Source organism: Thunnus maccoyii, chromosome 19, assembly GCF_910596095.1.
Source record: "Thunnus maccoyii chromosome 19, fThuMac1.1, whole genome shotgun sequence".
Lineage (NCBI taxonomy): Eukaryota > Metazoa > Chordata > Actinopteri > Scombriformes > Scombridae > Thunnus > Thunnus maccoyii.
In genome coordinates this window covers 495701-515812 of record NC_056551.1, presented here as the reverse complement: position 1 = coordinate 515812, position 20112 = coordinate 495701, and the positions used below count along the sequence as shown (strand labels likewise).

General features: G+C 38.7%; 1 protein-coding gene across 1 annotated transcript; it reads left to right on the top strand.

The window, feature by feature from the left end:
* Positions 1–13022: 13022 nt before the first annotated feature.
* purg (purine-rich element binding protein G) lies at positions 13023–19236 on the top strand. Its single transcript, XM_042396247.1, has one exon. It carries the CDS (start codon positions 13331–13333, stop codon positions 14357–14359), a length of 1029 nt encoding a protein of 342 aa, XP_042252181.1. The 5' UTR covers positions 13023–13330; the 3' UTR covers positions 14360–19236.
* The last annotated feature ends 876 nt before the right edge of the window (positions 19237–20112 follow it).

Sequence of the window (20112 nt, the reverse complement as noted above, 5' to 3'; positions counted from 1 at the left end):
CCATCTTTGATTTTTGGAGAAGTGACCATATTTGGATGAGAAGCTGGCGATGATCCTAGTGCTAGCTGCTGGCTGGGTTAGTACTGTGCATTTATGGTCTATGGTCAATTGAGATAATGCTAATGTTAATGCTAGTTTTTGCTAGAAAAAACTGAACACCCAACTCCTTAGAGGGTCTTGTAGTACAATCAAATGCTGAACAAGACTTTTTTAGGCGAACAAAACGTTAAAGTTAATTTTCATAACGACTAGTCAATCACAAGGTAGCCACGCCCTAAAGCATGCTGTGCTTTATCATCTAGTTTACTTTAACTAGGACCATAATTTACAAAAAAGGAACATCATGCTGTATTGAAGAAGACTTGAAACTAGTGATTGAGACCATAAACTCATTAGGCTATTATGTACATTTTTAACCAGCTTACTTCACACATTAGCTAGCTGAGGTCCTAGCTATTAATAGGCTACTAGCACTACTACTAATAGTCATCAACTTGGTGGTGAAGTAGCTAATTGACAAGTGAACCAGCTAATCTATTTCAATCAGATTTGCCTAATTATATTGATCAACAGAACAGACTAAAGTAATTGTTCATATTAATAGGGGAGGAAATCTGACCTTTTTGGCTAACCTTGTGAGTGGATGCTAGCTAGCTGTGAATGTGAGTGCCGCACCAGCGTGAAATCCTTTTGAGGTAATCAGACACTTCTTAGCTGGTGTTTGTCATCTTAGCCTGGAGACAGAGAAGCACCTGTATCCTCAGAGAAACCTGCAGTTACATTATGAAGTAGATATCGCCGGTATGGAGAACAAAACGTAGCCTAAGTTTCACATTATGTTTGTCACACAATTTGAAACATCCTGCTAGCTATCTAAAATATAGAGTTCAGTCCACCTGTCAATCATTTTGTAATATGTATTTCTATATCTGTAGTTAATTTTAGAATGAGCAAAGGAGCACCTGACACATGGGCAGAACGCGTTTTAGATGTTTTGTTTTGTTTTTTTTAATCAATATATGAGATCCAATGTGTTAATGAAACTGTTGGTTTAGCATAGATTACATAAATTGTTATTCTGATTTTACACCTTATTAATTATTGGAGGTCAAGCTTTTGCAAAGTAAAGCATGCTTCAGTTCTTTAGATGAACACACAATAGACTTTGCAGTCTGTAATTTGGCAGACACTTAGATTTTGCAGTAACACGACACAGAGAATAAAAGCCAACACTGAAAGTAATGTTTTTTTCTCTTCATGTCTGGCGCAGGTCCAGCCAGCAACTCAAGCCTTATAATCAACCCTATACCTAAACTTAATCATAACTCATTTGAAAGCTTTGCTCTTAGTCTTTCATACCCAATCTGGAAAATGTTACAGACAATTCTATTTGTTATAGTGTACTGCCTGGCCCTGTCCTGGCCCAAACTCTTTTTATCTGAATTCTCAGAGTTTTTATCAAACTTAGTCTTTAGTACAGATAATGTGGTGACTTTAATCTTCATGTGGATGTCCATAAAGATAGTCTTAGCTCTGCATTTATCTCATCTCTTATTAGACTTCTCTCAGAGAGTAAATAAATCCACTCACTGCCTTAACTACGCCCTCGACCTTGTTCTGAGATATGGCATCGAAACTGAACATTTAATAGTCCTTCCACAAAATCCTATTTTATCAGACCATTACTTTTGAATTCCTATTACTGGACTACACGCCATTGGATAAATGTCTCTCTGATAGTGCTGTAACTAATTTTATAAGGAAGCATTTCCATCAGCATTGAATTCAATGCCATGTCTCAATACAACAGTGGAATCTGTGGCTAACTTTAGTCCCTCCTAGATCATCTCCCAAACCCACAAAGTTAAGCAAACATTGCAAAAATTTGAAAGGATTTGGCGTTCCACCAAAAGTGGAAGAATCTCGCTTAATCTGGCAAGAATGTCTTAAAACATATAGGAAGGCCCTCTGTAATGCCAGAGCCGCCTATTACTCATCATTAATACAGGAGAATAAAAACAGCCCTAGGTTTGTTTTCAGCACTTGGCCAGGCTGACAAAGAGTCATAACTCTATTGATCCATGCATTCCTATAGCTCTCAGTAGGAACGACTTTATGAGCTTCTTTAATGATAAAATTAACACTATTAGACACAAAATTCATCACCTCCTGCCCTTAACAGGCCGCAATTTATCCCCAAACACAGGAACCTTTAGAAACAGCTGTAAAATCTTATATATATTTACTGTTTTTCTACAATTTGATTTCAACGAATTCGACAATTTCTTTATCTAAACCATCAACCTGTCTCTCAGACCCCATCCCAACTAGGTTGCTTAAGGAAGTCTTACCCTTAGTTAGCACTTCTTTACTAGATATGATCAATCTTGGTAACAGCCTACGTACCACACTCCTTTAACCCTTTCATGCATGAATTATGATAACCTCAGTCAGGATTTTTTATCTATATATATATATTATATAAAAAAATATCTGAACTTTTTAAATATGCATTTTTCAAGGAGTTTTTCACATGTCCACTCAGGTGGACAGCATACATTTGAGTTTTCGACTTTAGGAATATGTATTTAACAAACCAATTAATACGATTGTATATTATTTGAAAATATAAATAATATATATTGTCAAAGCTGTTAAACTAATGTTTTAACATATTTTAACATATTCTAATACTGTTCAATGCAATCCAAAAACACTGAACCTTGTTCCTGACTCCCCAGCCTCTTCCCTTTGTCTTATGGCATTTATTAGCACATGAGCTACAGATGACTTGAAATGCAGAAGATCCTTCTTTTCTAATCAAGACATTCTTTTGAGGTGTCAGGCATTCCCTCAGCATCCTCAGCTCCTTCAGCATCCTCAGCCCCCCCTCAGCTCCCTCAGTATCCTTAGCCCCCTAAAACTGCAAGGTACATTCTAATAACATAAAATCAATTGATTTACAGCCAAAAAAGTTACTGCAGATGAAGTATTTTCAAGAACAACAAAGTTGCAGTAATAGTATAATTGTAGTTGAAATATAGCCAGCGATGGACTCAGGACTACAGATGAAAAATAGCCTCTTGGCTAACTCTTGCGCATTTACAGCAATGTTTATTAATGTGCACTGTCCCTGTTAAATAAACAAACAAATAAAAATAAAATAAGATGCATGATGTCCAACTTAGTGGACAGATGATTAATCGTCATTTTCTCCGAACATAAAAGAAATTTGTGTTGCACTTACAAAGGCTGGCCAATGGATGGCAGTGTATGGGATGACACACTAGAGTCCACTGTGGTGGCTGATGTGCAACTATACCATCAAAACCCATGCATATCTAAGAAAATGGCTTTTAAATAGCTGTCCACTGTAGTGACCACTATGCATGAAAGGGTGTAGCAGTAATTAAACATCTTCTTAAAAAGACTACTTTTGATTCAGATGTTTTAGCTAAATACAGACCTATATCTAACCTTCCCTGTCTCTTTAAGATCCTTGAGAAAGCAGTGGCCAATCAGTTGTGTGACTTTCTACATAACAATAGTTAATTTGAGGATTTTCAATCAGGATTTAGAGTGCATCATAGCACTGGTGAAAGTTACAATTGCCCCCTAATTGCAACGGACAAAGGACTTCTCTCTGTACTTGTCTTGTTAGATCTTAGTGCTGCATTTGACACCATTGATCATCACATCTTATGACAGAGACTGGAACATTTAATTGGCATTAAAGAAACTGCAGTAAGCTGGTTTAAGTTCTATTTAACAGATCAATTTTGGTTTGTACATGTTAACGATGAATCTTCCATGCAAAAAGTTAAGCAGTTTTCACATATGAACTCAGGACGATGTCTGAGGAATCAGGTCCAGAAATTTTCTGGGGTTGCCTTTTCACACATGTAGCACACAGCAGGAGATTGTCCATGTCAGATACATTCTCACCTACTGGAAATACTCCGTTTGGTTTGGGCAAGGGGTGCAGAAGGCAGGACATGATGCAGAAAGTATGCTGCGGTTGTAATTCAGTGTTTTTAAGCTCTTCATCAGAAATAAAATAGCTTTAATTTTATGAGAAATAGCAAGAAGACCTCTCTCCCCTTAGCGCCAGCTTCACAATGGAGCTTTCAGGCCCGGTCAAACAATGCAGCTTAGCTGGGCTGCTATGTTTATCCAGCGCCAGATGTGTGAAATAGCGGCTGTGGATGAGAGGGAAGTTGACTGCTGGAAGTCAAAGACATCATATTTAAGTTTATGTTCTGCTTGTTCAACAGTTGTAAAATTATAAATATTATTATATTATATTATAAATTGTTCGTACTGTCTCCCTTACTGCCAGATTTTGTTGCACGTACGGCAGCAAGTAGGCAGGGTTTTAGACATGGAGTTCCACAAGGTTCTGTGCTTGGACCAATAATATTAATCTTATATATGCTTCCTTCAGGTAACATTATTAGGAAACACTCCATAAATTTTCAGTTTAATGCAGATGATACCCAATTATATTTATCAATGAAGCCAGATGACACCAATCACTGAACTCCAAGCATGCCTTAAGGACATAAAGACCTAGATGACTTATTTTCTGCTACTAAACTCAGAGTTTTGACTTTCAGGCAATTTCTATGTTTTCTAAATATTTTTTTGTGTGTTTCATGTAGGTTAGTGCCTTCTACTGTATAGTCTGTATAGCATCACTTCCTGTGCAGACTAGAAGTAGAAAGTTTAGTGAGCAGTGGGCTGCAGTCTTTTTTGCTTAGGAAGGTTCCTAACTGAGTGAAATGACCCAGAAGTATCTAAGTGGCAGCCATGATAAGACCTGGTCGAATTCTCTAACTGTTAAGGAAAGGTGCTCTAATGCTTCCTTTCTAACTCCTTTAGCATAGGTTACACTTGATCATCCTTTAGGAAAGGAAAGGAGATAATTTCGTCCCACAATTCCTTGCGGCAGCAAGCGATGCACCATTCACAAATTCAAACGATTAAACCCACATTACACATCCACAGCGGTCCGTGTCCCCTCCGTCCAAAGCTGTGTTCAGCTTGTTTGATAACAGAATAAATAAATGTAACAGAAATCTGTGTGCTTTTCCTGTTTTCGTCTTCAAATCGGCAATTGCAATAGAAATTAAATCAAAACCAGAAAACAACTGGTTTTTCACTTTTATTGTTATATCTATATTATCTGCCCCCACTGCATCTGTACAAAATCACTGTCATTGACTGATGGATTGATGGATATGGCTACAGATAGATAGATAGATAGATAGATAGATAGATAGATAGATAGATAGATATTTGTTTATCCTGTTATCAAACAAATTGAGCAGAGCTTTGGATGGAAGGGAAACGGACCCACAGCCTGTATCAACCAGAGCAACTTTAAAGCACAAACAAGTCAATATTTCAAAGTGTTTGGGTTTGTATGTGGTGGTTCTTAAACTATTATATGCATTATAGGCTAATAAAAGATTATAATCGCCATATTAACTTTAACACAGAAGTCTGTCTTTCAAGATATGAAGGATATGAGACGTTTTTAGTCAGATGATCTTTTTACTTCAACATGTTTGAAACTTAAGAACGATGATTATGTACAGTAGTAGATTTGTAGGCCTAACATGTTATGTCATACATTTAACATTTATTTTCATACAATAATTGGGATTCAGGAGGGTGAGTCTGAGCAAGCATTCTCAATGTGACAATTTCGTTTCAGTTTTGTGACTGGTGGGCTATATTCCTTTTTTAAATTCAATTCTGACCTTTTTATAATGAAGTTATTTTAAAGTGTATTTTGCACTTTAAAATGTAAATGTGCTTTTTGTAGTCCATCTTAAGAACATTGTAGTTTCACCACAGCAGACCTACGTCAATATCATCCGCCGTCGCATAATTATGTAGCCCCGTGTAAATGCAGTCAGATTCTCTCAGCACCGCAGTTGACTTTTCCTAAGTCCTTATGAATTCTCCTTCACATCTTTCCTTGACCTTGTGAAGTTTTCCATTGAGGTCAAGGAAAAGTGGTTAGGAAAAGACAATAGGATCCATGGTCTTGTTGAAGGCTAGAGCCTGTGGCTGGATCTCAGTTGTCAATCTGGTGTCATCTGGTTGTTTCTCCCAGCAGAAGCATTGCTTGTAAATTGCTCATTTGATTTTTAACAGATTGAGATATTGACAAGTATTCTGTCAACCATTTGGCCCAGTTTGTATGTGATGCCTACTTAATTACATGTGACTGCTGTATTGTATACATCATTTGAGTAGATTCATATAGCTGTTAAGGTGGTTAGACAATATTGTGTGGATGTTTATACTAATGTTTGCATATTTTAATTGGGTGTCTATGCTAAGTAAACCACAGGATGAAGGCCTAATCACTTTGCCTATGCGTGCCTTACCATTTGAATATCAGCCATATTGGTGTTAGTTTGTTACCATTTGTTAGTATTTGTTACTTATTTCGTTTATATCTCATGGTGATTGGTACGATTCATCAATATTTGGTAAAAACAACTTATCTTTGTATAGATGAGATTATTATGTTGTTCTTTTGTTATTTTTTCAGCTTCACTCCTGATACACAACTACATACACATTGGGTCTGGAATAAAAAGACAGAGCTAGAATGCTACATCCTGACTCCTGTGCTGTTTGTATGGAGTTTGGCTGGCTGTCTAGTTGAAGTTACAACACCTCAGCAAAGACAGTACAGTGAAAAAGCTATGACAGCATATCATTGTCCAATATGTGGAGTAACAACATCCTCATCCGCCAGTGCTGCAGCAAGAGCTCACGCCAAGGCTGAAGTGGCAAAAGCACGTGCTGCATTTGCTGAGAAGGAGGCACAATTAAAAATGGAGCAGGCTCAAAAGGAAGCAGAATTACAATGTGGAAAAGTTAAGTTGGAGGCAGATCTTGGAACACTAGCCAGGGACCGTTGGGCCCCTGGCACTGAAAGTGCAAGGAACCTATTGGTTTTGAAGGGATTATTATTATTATTATTATTATTATTATAGTATGCCATTGCATTTTTGAGGGGCTTAGGATGCTCAAAAACTCACAAAAATTGGCACACACGTCAGAACTGGTGAAAATTCTGTTCTGTAATGTTTATGTGGCTAGCAGGCTCCATAGCTCCCTCAAACACAGGACCATTTTGGAACAGTTTCTTTGATGTGCATGAAATTCGGTGGGTTCATCGTGCTCATCATTATCGACATAATATATATTTTTTCAAATTTTTCCACCCAACAGGAAGTCAACCATTTTGGATTTTGTGCATCAATTTTCATTTTACGAACACATTTGAGGAATTTAGGATGCGAAAAAACTCATGAATCTTTGTACCAATGTCCGAAATAGTCAGTATTTCGACTTGATATTGCAATTGGGCTTGGGCGTGGAACGTTGGCTTTATGGTACCTCCTAATTACTTTTAGCTTTTTTGAGGTGCTAGGGGTGCTCAAAAAAGGAACAGAAGCGGTGTGACTTGATATCTGATATGGGTCTTGGGCTTAAGTGTGGTAAAACGGCTCAAGGGCACCCCCGAGAAAATTTCAAAGTCAAATCCAACACCTTTAAATTTCACATATATGTACAATATTTGGTAGGCAGATGTAGCATCCCCAGATTTCAAAAAAAGCCTCTTGGAGCCATAGCCTAAGTACAACAGGAAGTCAGCCATTTTGAATCTACTTTGCATTTTTTTTGTAAAGTGAAGCCATTGACAGGTGTTGTATTTTAACAAACTCCTCCTAGAGATTTAACCCAAGTGACTTCATATTTGGTAAGTTACATCTAAAGACCTTTGCGATGTGAAATTGTGAAGCTTTTTATATTTCGCAGAATGCCCTTGACATGGCATGCTGGTGAATTTTGCCCAAAACATGTTTGTGGCATCAAAGAGGAAGTTGTTGTACCTCAGCTTTACATTGTCCAATCTGCCCCAAATTTCTCATGCTTGATAAGAATTCAGGCCTGAACAAATCCACATATCAATAATGACTCATAGTCATAGCGCCACCTACTGACAACAGGAAGTCTGAGACCATTTTGGAGCAAAGTTGCTTTGATGTTCATGAAATGTGGTGGGAACATTGCTCACGTCATTCTACTCAGAATTTCTTTTTTGAATTTTTTTTCATTTTACGGACACATCTTTGAGGCCCTTAGGATGCAACAACTCACTAAACTTTGCAAGTGTGTTTGAACTAGTGTTTCAGTTTCATATTGCAAATGGGCTCAGGCATGGCATGTTGGCTCTATAGCACCCCCCAATTAGTTTTAGCATTTTTGAGATGCTAGGAGTTCTCAAAAACCCACAAAACTTGCACATACATTAGAAGTTGTGAACACTGACATTGAATTGACATTGAATTATATGTATCTTGGGCTTGAACATCACAAATTGGCTCTATAGCGCCCCCTAGAAAATTTCAAAGTCAAAGTCCCTACCTTTGAATTTGACATAGATGAACGAAATTTGGTAGGCACATGTATTGTGTCCAGTCACTCAAAAAAACCTCTTGGAGCCATACCCTAAGTCCAACAGTCAGCCATTTTAAATTTACTTTGCAATTTTCGCAGTTTTTGCCATTTGCAGAGGTTGTATTTTAAGATTTGACCCACCTGATTTCAAGTTTGATCAGTGTCATCTTAAGACCTTTGAAAATAAAAGTCATCAAAATCGTGACTTTTCACAGAACCCCCTTGATGTGACATGCTGGTAAATTTCATGTTTTGCCATGAAACAGGAAGTTGTTGTAACTGGCAAACATCATCCTATTTACATGGAATTTACATGGTGTGGTCTACACATGATATACAGCAACATGACGTATAATTAGTGGGTGCTCTCTAGTGTCACATAGTGGACACAGGAATTGATATTTAACTCCTTCATGCAACCTCTGATATTCATGACAATGTATATGCATGTCAGACAACGTCGACTTAATGAATTGCTGCATTAATGACCCACTTGTGTAGCGCAGCCTAGTAGCAACATGAAGTAAGCCTTATGTTATAAACTTCCTTTGATTTACATGAAATTGTGTGGTCAACATTTCATATGCAGCAACATAATGTACATTTAGTGTGTGTTTTTTATCACCATATAGTGGACACTGGAAATAATACTTATCTCCTAAATGCAATGTCCAACATTCAGGAGAATGTATATCAGTGTCTGTTGCCCTCTGGTAAATGTATTGCTGCATCATGTTCCTCTGCAATAAAAACACTTTGACTGCAGCACACCCCGCCATGCACAAAGGTGCGAGGATCCAATCATAGCTACTTGCAGCTTTAATTAGGGCCCAAGCACGAAAGTGCCAGGGGCCCAATGGTCCCTGGCACTGAAAGTCCATGGAAACTATTGTTTTTGTAAAGATTATTATTATTATTATTATTAGCCAGCCATTTTTGATTTCATGCATCAATTTTCATTTTACAAAAACATACTAACCAAACTTTGCCTATATGTTCGAACTAATAAATGCTTCAATTGGTATCAAAATTGGGCTTAGGTGTGGCATTTCAGCTCTTTAGCGGCCCCTAATTAATTTTATCATTGAGGTGCTATGGGTGATCCAAAACTCACAAAACTTTTCACATGCATCAGAAGTGGCATACATTGATATTGGATATGGGTCTTGGGCATGGGTGTGGCAAAATAGCTCAAGGGCGCCATCAATCTATACAAACATGGTACCATCTCTAACCATTGATAACACTATTTTCTCTCCTTCATCACTTGCCCGCAACCTCGGAGTGAACAAGATGGTCAAGAACTGCTTGCTCACACTGACATACCCATCCGCCCATCTCTTCAAGTCAAGACTAAAAACATTGCCCTCTCCCTCTACCTTCCCCCACCTATGCCACCCTCTCTCTCTCTATGGGTTTTTCTCCTCCTCTGTAATTTCACCACTTTTGTTGCTTTTATGTAGTGTTGTACTTTATATTCACAGTATATTATGTTTATAATGTAAAGTGTCTTTTGGGTCTCTTGAAAAGTGCTATATAAATTAATAGTAGTAGGGGTGTTTGTGCAGACCTGATATGCAATTGTCTTTTTTACTTTTATTTTTTGAGAACAAAAAAAATGCCCTATTAAAATCCCTCTCACTCTCCTCCTTCAAAGTGGGGACGCTGAGACAAACATGTACAAAGTGTACAAGGGATTTGTATGGACGTGCTACGTAATTGTAGGTCTAGTTTTACTCATGGCAGACATACCAGGTGCCAGATAAAGTTCCTGTCTCTGCACCCAAACTCAAATACACTGTAATATGTGAAACTCTTTAAATAGTGGTCATGTGGTTGAACTAAACACTACATTGGCATTGGGCTTACATTAATAACAGGCTTACACATTGACATCAACCCTGCAACACATTGATAGTCGGTGTAAGAAGTATTCAGATCCTTTACTTAAGTAGCAATACCACACTGTGAAAATACTCCACTACAAGTAAAAGTCCTGCATTTAAAAACTTAGTTAAGTAAAAGTATGTAAGTGCTATCAGCAAAACTTCCTTAAAGCATGAAAAATAAAAGTGCTCATTCTGCAGAACAATTGTCCCTGTCAGTGTGTTACTATTATATATGATGTTTTTAATGTTACTGCTGCATTACATTTATGTTGCATTTTACTGCTGTAGATGTTTAAGGTTGTGTTAATTCTATCTACTTTATATACTGTTGGGTAGTTTAATCTACAGCAATACATCATTCTATAAGGTCATCACATGTTTGTAGTGTCACTGTCCTGTGAGAACTACGTATCTCTAAAAAGTAAACTTTTCATGAGCTCAGAAAAGCAACCTATTTTCGGCTTTGTGACAATGCATTTTCCAGCTAATCCAAGGTTGTTTTTTTTAAAAAAAAAAAAAAAAAGTTTATTTAGTTTAAGAAGGAGGAGAATTTTCTCAACCCATGAAGGAACACTTAATCCTTCAGTTTATCAAAAACATTCAAAATCACCAAATTTGGAGATACATAGTTTTCACTGGGAAGGAAGGGTATAAAAAAATTGTAATCTGGAAAGTAACTTGTAACTATAGCTGTCAGATAAATGTAGTGAAGTAAAAATGTACAATATTTCCCTCTGAATGTAGTTGAGTAGAAGTATAAAGCTGCATAAAATGGAAATACTGAGTAAGGAAAAGAACCTTGAATTTGTACTTAAGTACAGTACTTAAGTAAATGCACTTTAGTTACATTCCACCATTGATGATAGTCTTGTAACAAGGATCTATGTTGCAGCCATGCTCCCCTTTGGATGAAAAGAAAGCAGTAAAAATGACTGGAACACTATGGAAACGAGTAGCGACTCCATGCACACAACGGTTCACTTGCTGCTGCTGCTGATCTGCTAAACATGCTGCTAATGCTACGCTTTCTGTCTGGACACAGGGTAAGAGTGTCAATTCTTGATTAAAAGCTCCATTTTCACTGTCCTCTCTTTTTAGAGCACTTTTCTCTAACTCGTGTCACACCACAACTCTGGTCTCTCCCTGACATGCTAGAGTCAGTCAGCAGAGCCGTGAAGCTCCGCCCTGCCCCCCACACAGAGCGGAGCGGCTCGCTGATCGCTGGTTTATTCAGAGTTTATTAATATTAAATGTATCATGTGTCCAAATTGCACCAAATTTGACACTGCACTCCCTTTGCTCCCCAGCCATACACCTGCCAAGTGTGGAGTCAATCGGATTAACGGTTCAAGAGATATGCAAAGGACACACATATATACATACAGAGATCCTTCCTTTAATAGATAGATGAACTGACTGTGTTGTTTAACCAAGCCCAAACTCACGTCCAAACTAATGAAATCGATATTTAAGCCCACTCACTTAAACCAATCAAATCACGGTGGGCTGTAAAAAAAAAAACATTTGATACTGAACGCTGCCCCGTTCTGCAGACTGCAGCCAGGTATACTTTCCAACACTGGGCTGGCCAACCTATGGTGTAACTTCATTACTCAGTCAGTCAGTGACAGACATTCAGGATTAAAGGGCTGGTCCATGGCCGGTCCAGTCAAAAATTGTAATGTAAAATTTAGATCACACAATGGTTCTTCTCACTTTGTTTGAAGTGATTTGATTGGCTGTAGTTCCTGTCACTGTTTGTTAAAGAGAGTTGATTTGCTGAAGGCCTCTTGATTGATTTTTCCCACCCTAATGGTGGAACATATTGTCTAATCACTATGTATTACTAGGATGTAGCCTACATAATATACCAGTGACTGTATCCTACTATTATTGTTGATCTTAGAGGGCCTGAGGGCCACTGAGCATAGCTAGATAGACTCCCCAGGGATTCCAGGGCAAAAATGAGCTCTGGGCCCCTATTGTCCACCTGTTTACACAAATAAGCACCATGTAAACTTTGACACAAGGCCCCTCTACAGGACATTAGTATCATTGCAGTGAGTCTTCATGACTGCAAAAGTATCATATTTTGGTACAGGAGATAAACCTACATGTAAGTTAGACTTATAATATATTAATATAATTAATGTTAACTAATGATGACTAGAAGTCACTTCATTAACAGAAGACAAGAAACTCATCAGTACCTGCGACCCTCTGTCATCATTAAGCTATTATATTTCAAGTCATTATAATGACAGTATAAGTTCTGACTTACTGTATGAGGATTTTTTTCCAGGTCATGAGACGCTGTCAAAATTTTGACCATGTATTTGTCAGGATCTGTATCCCTCCTGAATGAATTAGATTTCCAAGAATGGAAATAATTTAGTAACTGGAGTACTGTATGTTTTGATGTTTGGGGGCATTATTTCCTCCTAAACATATATTCCATGTATAATAGGCGCAGATGAGCTCGCTGCAGCTGAATAGAGAGTATCCTATGTGAGAGAGACACAGCCTCTACAGTAAATCGTGTCTCTTTAACTGAGGTATTCTCAGGACGGGGGAGAGGGGGGTGGGTGGGGGGGGGGTTGGTTCATCGGGTTCATGTAGTATTGGACGCCTCCTCCCATTTCAGGTTGGCTGCTTCCTTGGCTCCCTCGGTGAAAAAGGGTAGCTGTAAGGCAAATAGGTGATGGAAATGGCATGGAAGTTTGCAGTGGAAATGGCTAAATAGTCTTGCTTGACCTTTATTTGGGACACAGAAACTCGATCAGCTGATGACTCCAAACTAGCTGCCATTTTCAGGTCATTCGTGGCATCTCGCTAACTTGTTTGAAGCTCCAGCCAGTTGTATGAATAAGCTTGCTTAATTCTTCTACTAATCGCCCACTGGGATGGGGGAATCGCTTTGTCCTGTGCTGGCTAATGGTGGAATATAAATCATGATGGCTGATGGATGTTGCAGAGGGATGGAAAGAGGCAAGGGTAAGATTGCATCAGATTCTTTATCAAGACCCACATATCCTCAGCAGTATGTCCAGACCGGATCACAGCAGCAGGGCAATGACATCCAGGAGTTAGCCTCCAAACGCGTCGACATCCAGAAGAAACGCTTCTATCTGGATGTGAAGCAAAGTGTTCGCGGACGCTTCCTCAAAATAGCCGAGGTATGGATAGGAAGAGGCCGACATGATAACATCAGGAAGAGCAAACTGACGCTGTCCATGTCGATGGCTCCCGCTCTACGCTACTGCTTAGGAGACTTCATAGATTATTACGCCCGGATCGGGCTGCGGGGGGGCCTGGCGCCTCCGCAGCTCGAGGAGCACAGCAACAATGGCCAGGGCCGCGCGCACGATTTCCGCAGGAGAGCGCAAGAGCACCACACGGTGCTGTCTCCCACCGGCTCTGCGGTGTCCGATGACCATGCACACCGCGTTCTCAAGAGCGAATTCATCGAGAGGGATAACAGAAAGTACTTTCTGGACCTGAAGGAGAACCAGAGAGGTAGGTTCCTCCGCATTCGGCAGACTGTCAGTAAAGGACACGGCACAATGGGCTACTACGGACAGGGCATCGAGCAGACCATAGTGCTGCCTGCTCAGGGGCTCATCGAGTTCAGAGACGCGCTGTCACAGCTGATTGAAGACTACGGCGACGAAGACAGCGACGACCGCGGCCGAGCCGGATCCAGAAACCACGACGACAACCCCGAGCTTCCAGAGGCTGCGTCCTTTCGGGTGGACAACAAGAGGTTTTACTTTGACGTCGGTTCTAACCGATATGGTGTCTTTTTAAAAATTAGTGAAGTGCGACAGCCGTACAGAAACACCATCACAGTTCCCCTAAAAGCCTGGGCTAGATTTGGAGAGAATTTCATCAGGTACGAAGAGGAGATGCGACGGATTTTCTCCTGTCACAAAGAGAAGAGGACAGACGCGCGGCAGGACAGTGAGGAGCAGGAGGACTGACCTAGGCAGTAGGCTGCGCCTGTGCTTTTGCATGTATTCTAGGGATTCTGTTAGTGACGAAAATTTCCAGACCTGACAGTAACCCCTAAATACATGATGTACTGTATGTGTCCCTACAATACTACACTAGATGCAGTGTCCCTCATTCACTTTTTGGCTCATCTGTCAAGGGCTGGTAAACACAAAATTTAACCTGCCAAGAAGTCATTCATTCATAGCCTAATGCATACATCCATTCACTTCCCAATCATTTCATTTCTCATTGCGATTTAATGCCAGGCCAGCCCAAGCCTATGTGGGGCCCTGAGCAGAATTTTAAAATCCCCCTTACCCCTCCCCTTTTAAATTTAAGCGTGCACTGTAAAATGGTAATAAATGATATAGAAAGGTGATATTATGAATGTGGTGTAAGCCAGGAAGCCACTTTAATGCTTTCCCACAAATATATTGGTTAACAGTTTTACAATGTACAAAGGTGCAGAAAAACTGTCAATCATAGCTAAGTAAAAATTAAACCTACATATATAGGATGAATTAACTTAATATGTGTAGTATAGTTTTTATGAAACAGGGAAATTAAGAATTTGTACAAACAGAAAAAAATATAAGATTTTAATTAGTACATTTATAATCAAGTTGGAACTAAAAATGAACTGTGGACCTCACATGTGGAATTTGCTGTATGGTGGGGTCCCCGGTGGCCATTTGGCCCCAAATAGGAATTTACTGTAAGTTCAACACACTCTGGCTGTGTTGTTCTGCCATAGTGCTATTGTCAGTGTGAAAGCCAAACCAACTTAGATCAGTTAACAAAGTTTGCAAATGAGAGAAAACGAATCAGAAGATTCACTAGCTAGTGCAATACATTACCCAATACATTACATTATCATTCTATCCAACACTGGTACTTCGTGTTTCATTGAGCTGAGTCACACTCAAATACTGATATTTGATTTGTTACCTGCTTTGAAACCTCAACTACATAACACTTTAAAAAGAATTGACTTGTGGCTTTTCCCACTAGAACAGATCACTGTATGAATAAAATATTGAGAGGATGTCTTCTCACCATCCAAATACCCAGTTAAATAGAAAACAGACAGTGACTGTGGTCTGAAGACATACATAGATCTCATTATTTGTAAGGACGTGTATACGTGCTATAGTCACATTGTTTATACTATATGACAATTATAGTCTACCAGCTCAGATTTAACATGCTTTATTTGCTGAGTTCTGCTGAGCACAGAGGAGATGATCTACACTGGCCATGCAACAGCATCCTCAGTCCTCCCTCAGTGCCTGCATTGCTGTGTAGGCAGTGCTCACAGTGCTATATACTATCATGACAGAAAATACGATAGATCTGAAGCGTAAAAAGATGCTCTGGGTCAGTTATACCAGTGTGGACAGCTAGACTGTTAAAAATGGAAGTGTGTCTGTTTTTTTCAGATGAATTCCAGACAGTTGAAACATGCAGCTGAAATACTTCCATCACAGACAAGGTGTTAAACCAGGGGCAGACCTAAACTGGCTCTGTACTGAAACTTGGAGGAACACAGCTCTATATTTCCATTTGCTCCCCATTCTTTATCACTTGGAAAAAAAAAATCACATAACTGTGAAAGAGACCCATGGTACCCAAACTTTTTGGCTTGTGACCACAAAATAATGTTTATTTGCATCCCCTCATCACAGTTGCACATATCTACGAGTTGTGAACAGTTTGCCAAAGAGGAATTTACTTCTCAGATTAATTTTCAGTAAAAAACTAAAATTAGAGCAAAGTCTGAAAAATGTGTTACAGAAATATATTTTCTCTACTTTCCTATCATGTTAATCATCTTGTGATTTATCTTGCGACCCCTTAACGGGGTCCGGCCCCAGGTGGGAAACCACTGATGTAGGTTTTATTTTACGACATTGCATTTATTTTGTTTTGTTTCTTAATTTTGTCCAACCAGTTGTAATATGTAAATCAAAGTTAAAATCAGACCAACAACTGGGCTTACAGACTTAGAAGCACTTAGAAAGTGAACATAGTGATGCCTTTAAAGAAAACTTGTGGATACTTGAAATATTGAGAATTATATTTTATATTACTTTACTACATGTCCCTTTTAGACTCAGACCTTTACACACTGATAATATTTGAAATGAGAAAATCAAGATGAGTTATTTCCTCATGTCATAAGTATGTCACCAGTATCTCCAAAAATGGCATAATGTGTAGGAAAAATTATTTATTTGATTTTGAATTTCTTTTAAAATTAACGATAGTGGTGCTATGGAAATGTGGTCACACATGATCTGTTTGTCATATGAAGTTGTTAGCCTGTAGGGCAACTCAGATCTACAACAAGACATAAACAGATAAGTGAAGGCAGAGACAGGAATTGTTACCTTGATGTCAGTGCTCATTTGTACGATGGCTGGATAAATGAGTGGAAGCATAGAAAGGGCTCAACATCCTGCTCAAACAGGGCTTCAAACCTTCTTGCAACAATGTGCTCATTTCTGCAGAACCGTGTATTTTACTTATCCCTACTATCTACTGATAAGGAAGTGATGACGTTGTCTTAAAGTGTCTGTCTTATTTGTGTGTTCTTTTTGGCTACGAGTCCCTAAAAATCCATGAAGTGCTACTTTTCCATTAGAGTTTGAATGGCAGTTTGCTGTACATTGAGCTCTGTGTATCCTGTATTTGACCGGCATGAAAAAAGAGTCGTCACTAATGACAAAGGGCCCGATTCAAACTTAAGCACTGACTTAAGCACCCTACAACAGTGATTAGTCAGTTATTATGCTTTACTGTCTTTAGATCTGTTAGTAGAACAAACAGGAAAGAAGTAGCACTTTCACAGACTGCATCGATGCCAGAGAATCTGTCATTATGTGCAACCATTATGCACGGCTGTGGGTATTTATAGTGTCCATCATTATCAGCAGTGATATCTCAGCCATCATTATTAAATGTCAGAGCTGTAATCAATGATTTGCTAAAGAATCATTCAGTGAGACAGCAGCTGATGGGCGGATGTAATACTGAGTTGTGCTGTTTTTTTAATTATTATGTAGGATGTCAGATTGCCCAGCAGATGTCCCTCCATGTGGCAGTGAGGTAAACTGTGGCCAATCTACAGACATGCTGAAGTGGAGACATGTCTGAAATAATATTGCAGTCTACAATGTTTTGGTGCCTGATGCATTTTTTAAAAAGACACTGTTCAAAATGTATAATTTTGCCAGATACTAGCAGCAAAATTCCCAGTCAAGGGCAGATTCTGTCACGTGGCCTTCCAAACACTGAATCTGTACAGTACATGTATTTCATATATTTGTAAAGACATCTTATATATTTCTTATAGACAATGGTTTGTGGCCATGAGAAACACTTGTTTCTGATAGGTTGGCTGGTGTCCATTGAAAGTCTATATTGAGATCATTTAAATGCACTTCCAGTCAAAAGTTTCAATGTGCAAGGTGTTTTAAGCTGCAGATAGTCATAGCAACAATACTGATGCATCAAATGACACTTGGTACACACTTTTTGGTAAAAGTAACATCACCATGGCCTGAATCGATTACAAATAAACTTTCAGTGATAAAAAGATTTAAATAAGTTTTTATCATTTGGTTACATCATAATTCACTCTGAGGTGTCCTGATAGAGAAGATAAATCCTGCTGCATTCTTCATGTTACATTATTTTTTTTCTGGCACACTATGACACCTTGTGCTTACAGTATTATGAGATAATACTGATCTGCAGCACTAAGTTACCAATTAATTCTTCTTTTTTGTATTAAAACTAAAGTTAAAGCAACAAATTATTTAAAGGCAGTGTAAAACTGAAAAAATTAAGCTTAAAATTTGTGGCCCTATTTTCAAATAATACAGATGGAAACAAAACCTGTGTGCAAAGGAGGATCCAATCATAATCTTCAGTCTACCTATAGTCACGTTTCCATTCACTGGATTGAGAAGGTGTGTCCAAACGTTCGACTAGTACTGTACTGTATGTCTGCTCCATGTCTGAGCAGAAGCAACTCAAACACGGACATTTCAAATCACAGCAAGCAGTGTCTGAGTCGGGCTCTGCGTCTCAGTGTAACTCTGCTGTGTACTGTCTTGTTCTCAGCTGACTCCTGTAAACTCTCAGTTTAGTGGAGTTGAGATGTAATGAAACGACTGGTCTTGGTGAAGGAGGAAAAAAAAATCAGTTCTGTTTAGAAAAATCAAGTGTTAAAAGATTTGTTACTGGTGAGAGTCAGTTCTTGTGATGCCTTTAGGTATATGAAAAGCACAGGATTAGTTGGGTTTGGTGCGTTTGTTGCACTGTCTGGTGTAGGGAGTGAACTATATTCAGTGAGTTGTTTTATTTTCATACAAATGGCAAAAGTTATATAAAGCAGTGTAGAAAGTATAATTCAAAGCACAATTTATTTTAAAAATAACATGGAATTAGAATATATACTGTATACTGTAGTCAATTCTCTACACTGATTGATTGATTCAGCATCGATGCCCAGTGAATTTGGCTTAAGAGGCAACTTTTCTCAGATTAAATCTTTCCTCAGCCAATATATTAAGATGAAGACATATTTTTTGCTCTCCTAGAAATGGAATGTGAATTCTTTAAATGGTGTAATGGTCATCTGTCTTTAGAATTCCAAACATCATCCCAAAAAGCACTTTAAAAAAAGCTGCACTTTTGTTCTGCTGCTTTGTAATCAGTTGACGTAAAGGGACCACTTCTATCCATGCCTTTGGTTTAAAGTGACAATCATAGATCCCTGCTTATTAGAGTCTGATTAGCTGCAGTTGAACACAACTCCCATCATGGTCTGTCAGTTCTTGACCCCCCCCCCCCCCCCCTCCCCGTCATTGAGGTGACAGTCTGGGCTTCATCTTGTGTATATTAATGCAAAAGTTGTATTAATGAATCATTTTCAGATATACTGTGACGTCTCACACTGAATTTTGTGGAATGAGCACAAAACCTAAAGTGCAGATTTCATCCTGTGGACATGACGAACTTTATTGTTTGGCAAGAGAACAAACTAAGGCGGTAAAACAAACAACTGCTCCAAAGAAAGATCATATTCAATGTGGAATCACCTGTTCAAATTCAAAATTCACAGTTTTACAAGCTTAACAGACCATACTACAACATGGTACGTTTGTGAAATGCAGAGTCCGTCTGATCCTGTCCCATTCTTAGTAAACTAGGCTGAGGTGTGGCGATGCCAGTGGCACTCTGCAACCTTGGTGCCAAGAATGAGTGCATCTCACATTGTCTGCTACCCGCCTGCTCAGAGCAGGTAGACAGCACAGAGCACTTGTGTTCTGCAATATTTTGCTAAATATTACTCTATTTGGTGAAGTCACACCCATATAAACCTCTCTGAAATTACAGAAACCCTTTTATTCATGTTTAACTAATGTTTTTTAACCAGTTAACATGATCACACACACAAAATAAAAAGTTTGGTGTATTGGTAACTACAGTAAGCTTGGACTTTACAGTGTCATTTGGTTGTATGAATCAGGTACTAATAAAATACTTACTGGTTCCTACTGGTACGTAAATGTAGTGGAAGAAAAAATATGGGGAACAAGGGAGTAACAACTAAGCATTTAAAAGGACAGGAGAAATAGTCCTAAGTATTTTTGTAAATACTGGGAAACAAAACTGATGTTTGAGGTTTGTTCTTACTGTGTTAAGAATTGTATTACTACATTTTTCATTA

What these genes read in the sequence shown, in the direction of transcription:
- purg (XM_042396247.1), top strand. Translation starts at nt 13,331, where the DNA reads ATGATGGCTGATGGATGTTGCAGAGGGATGGAAAGAGGCAAGGGTAAG.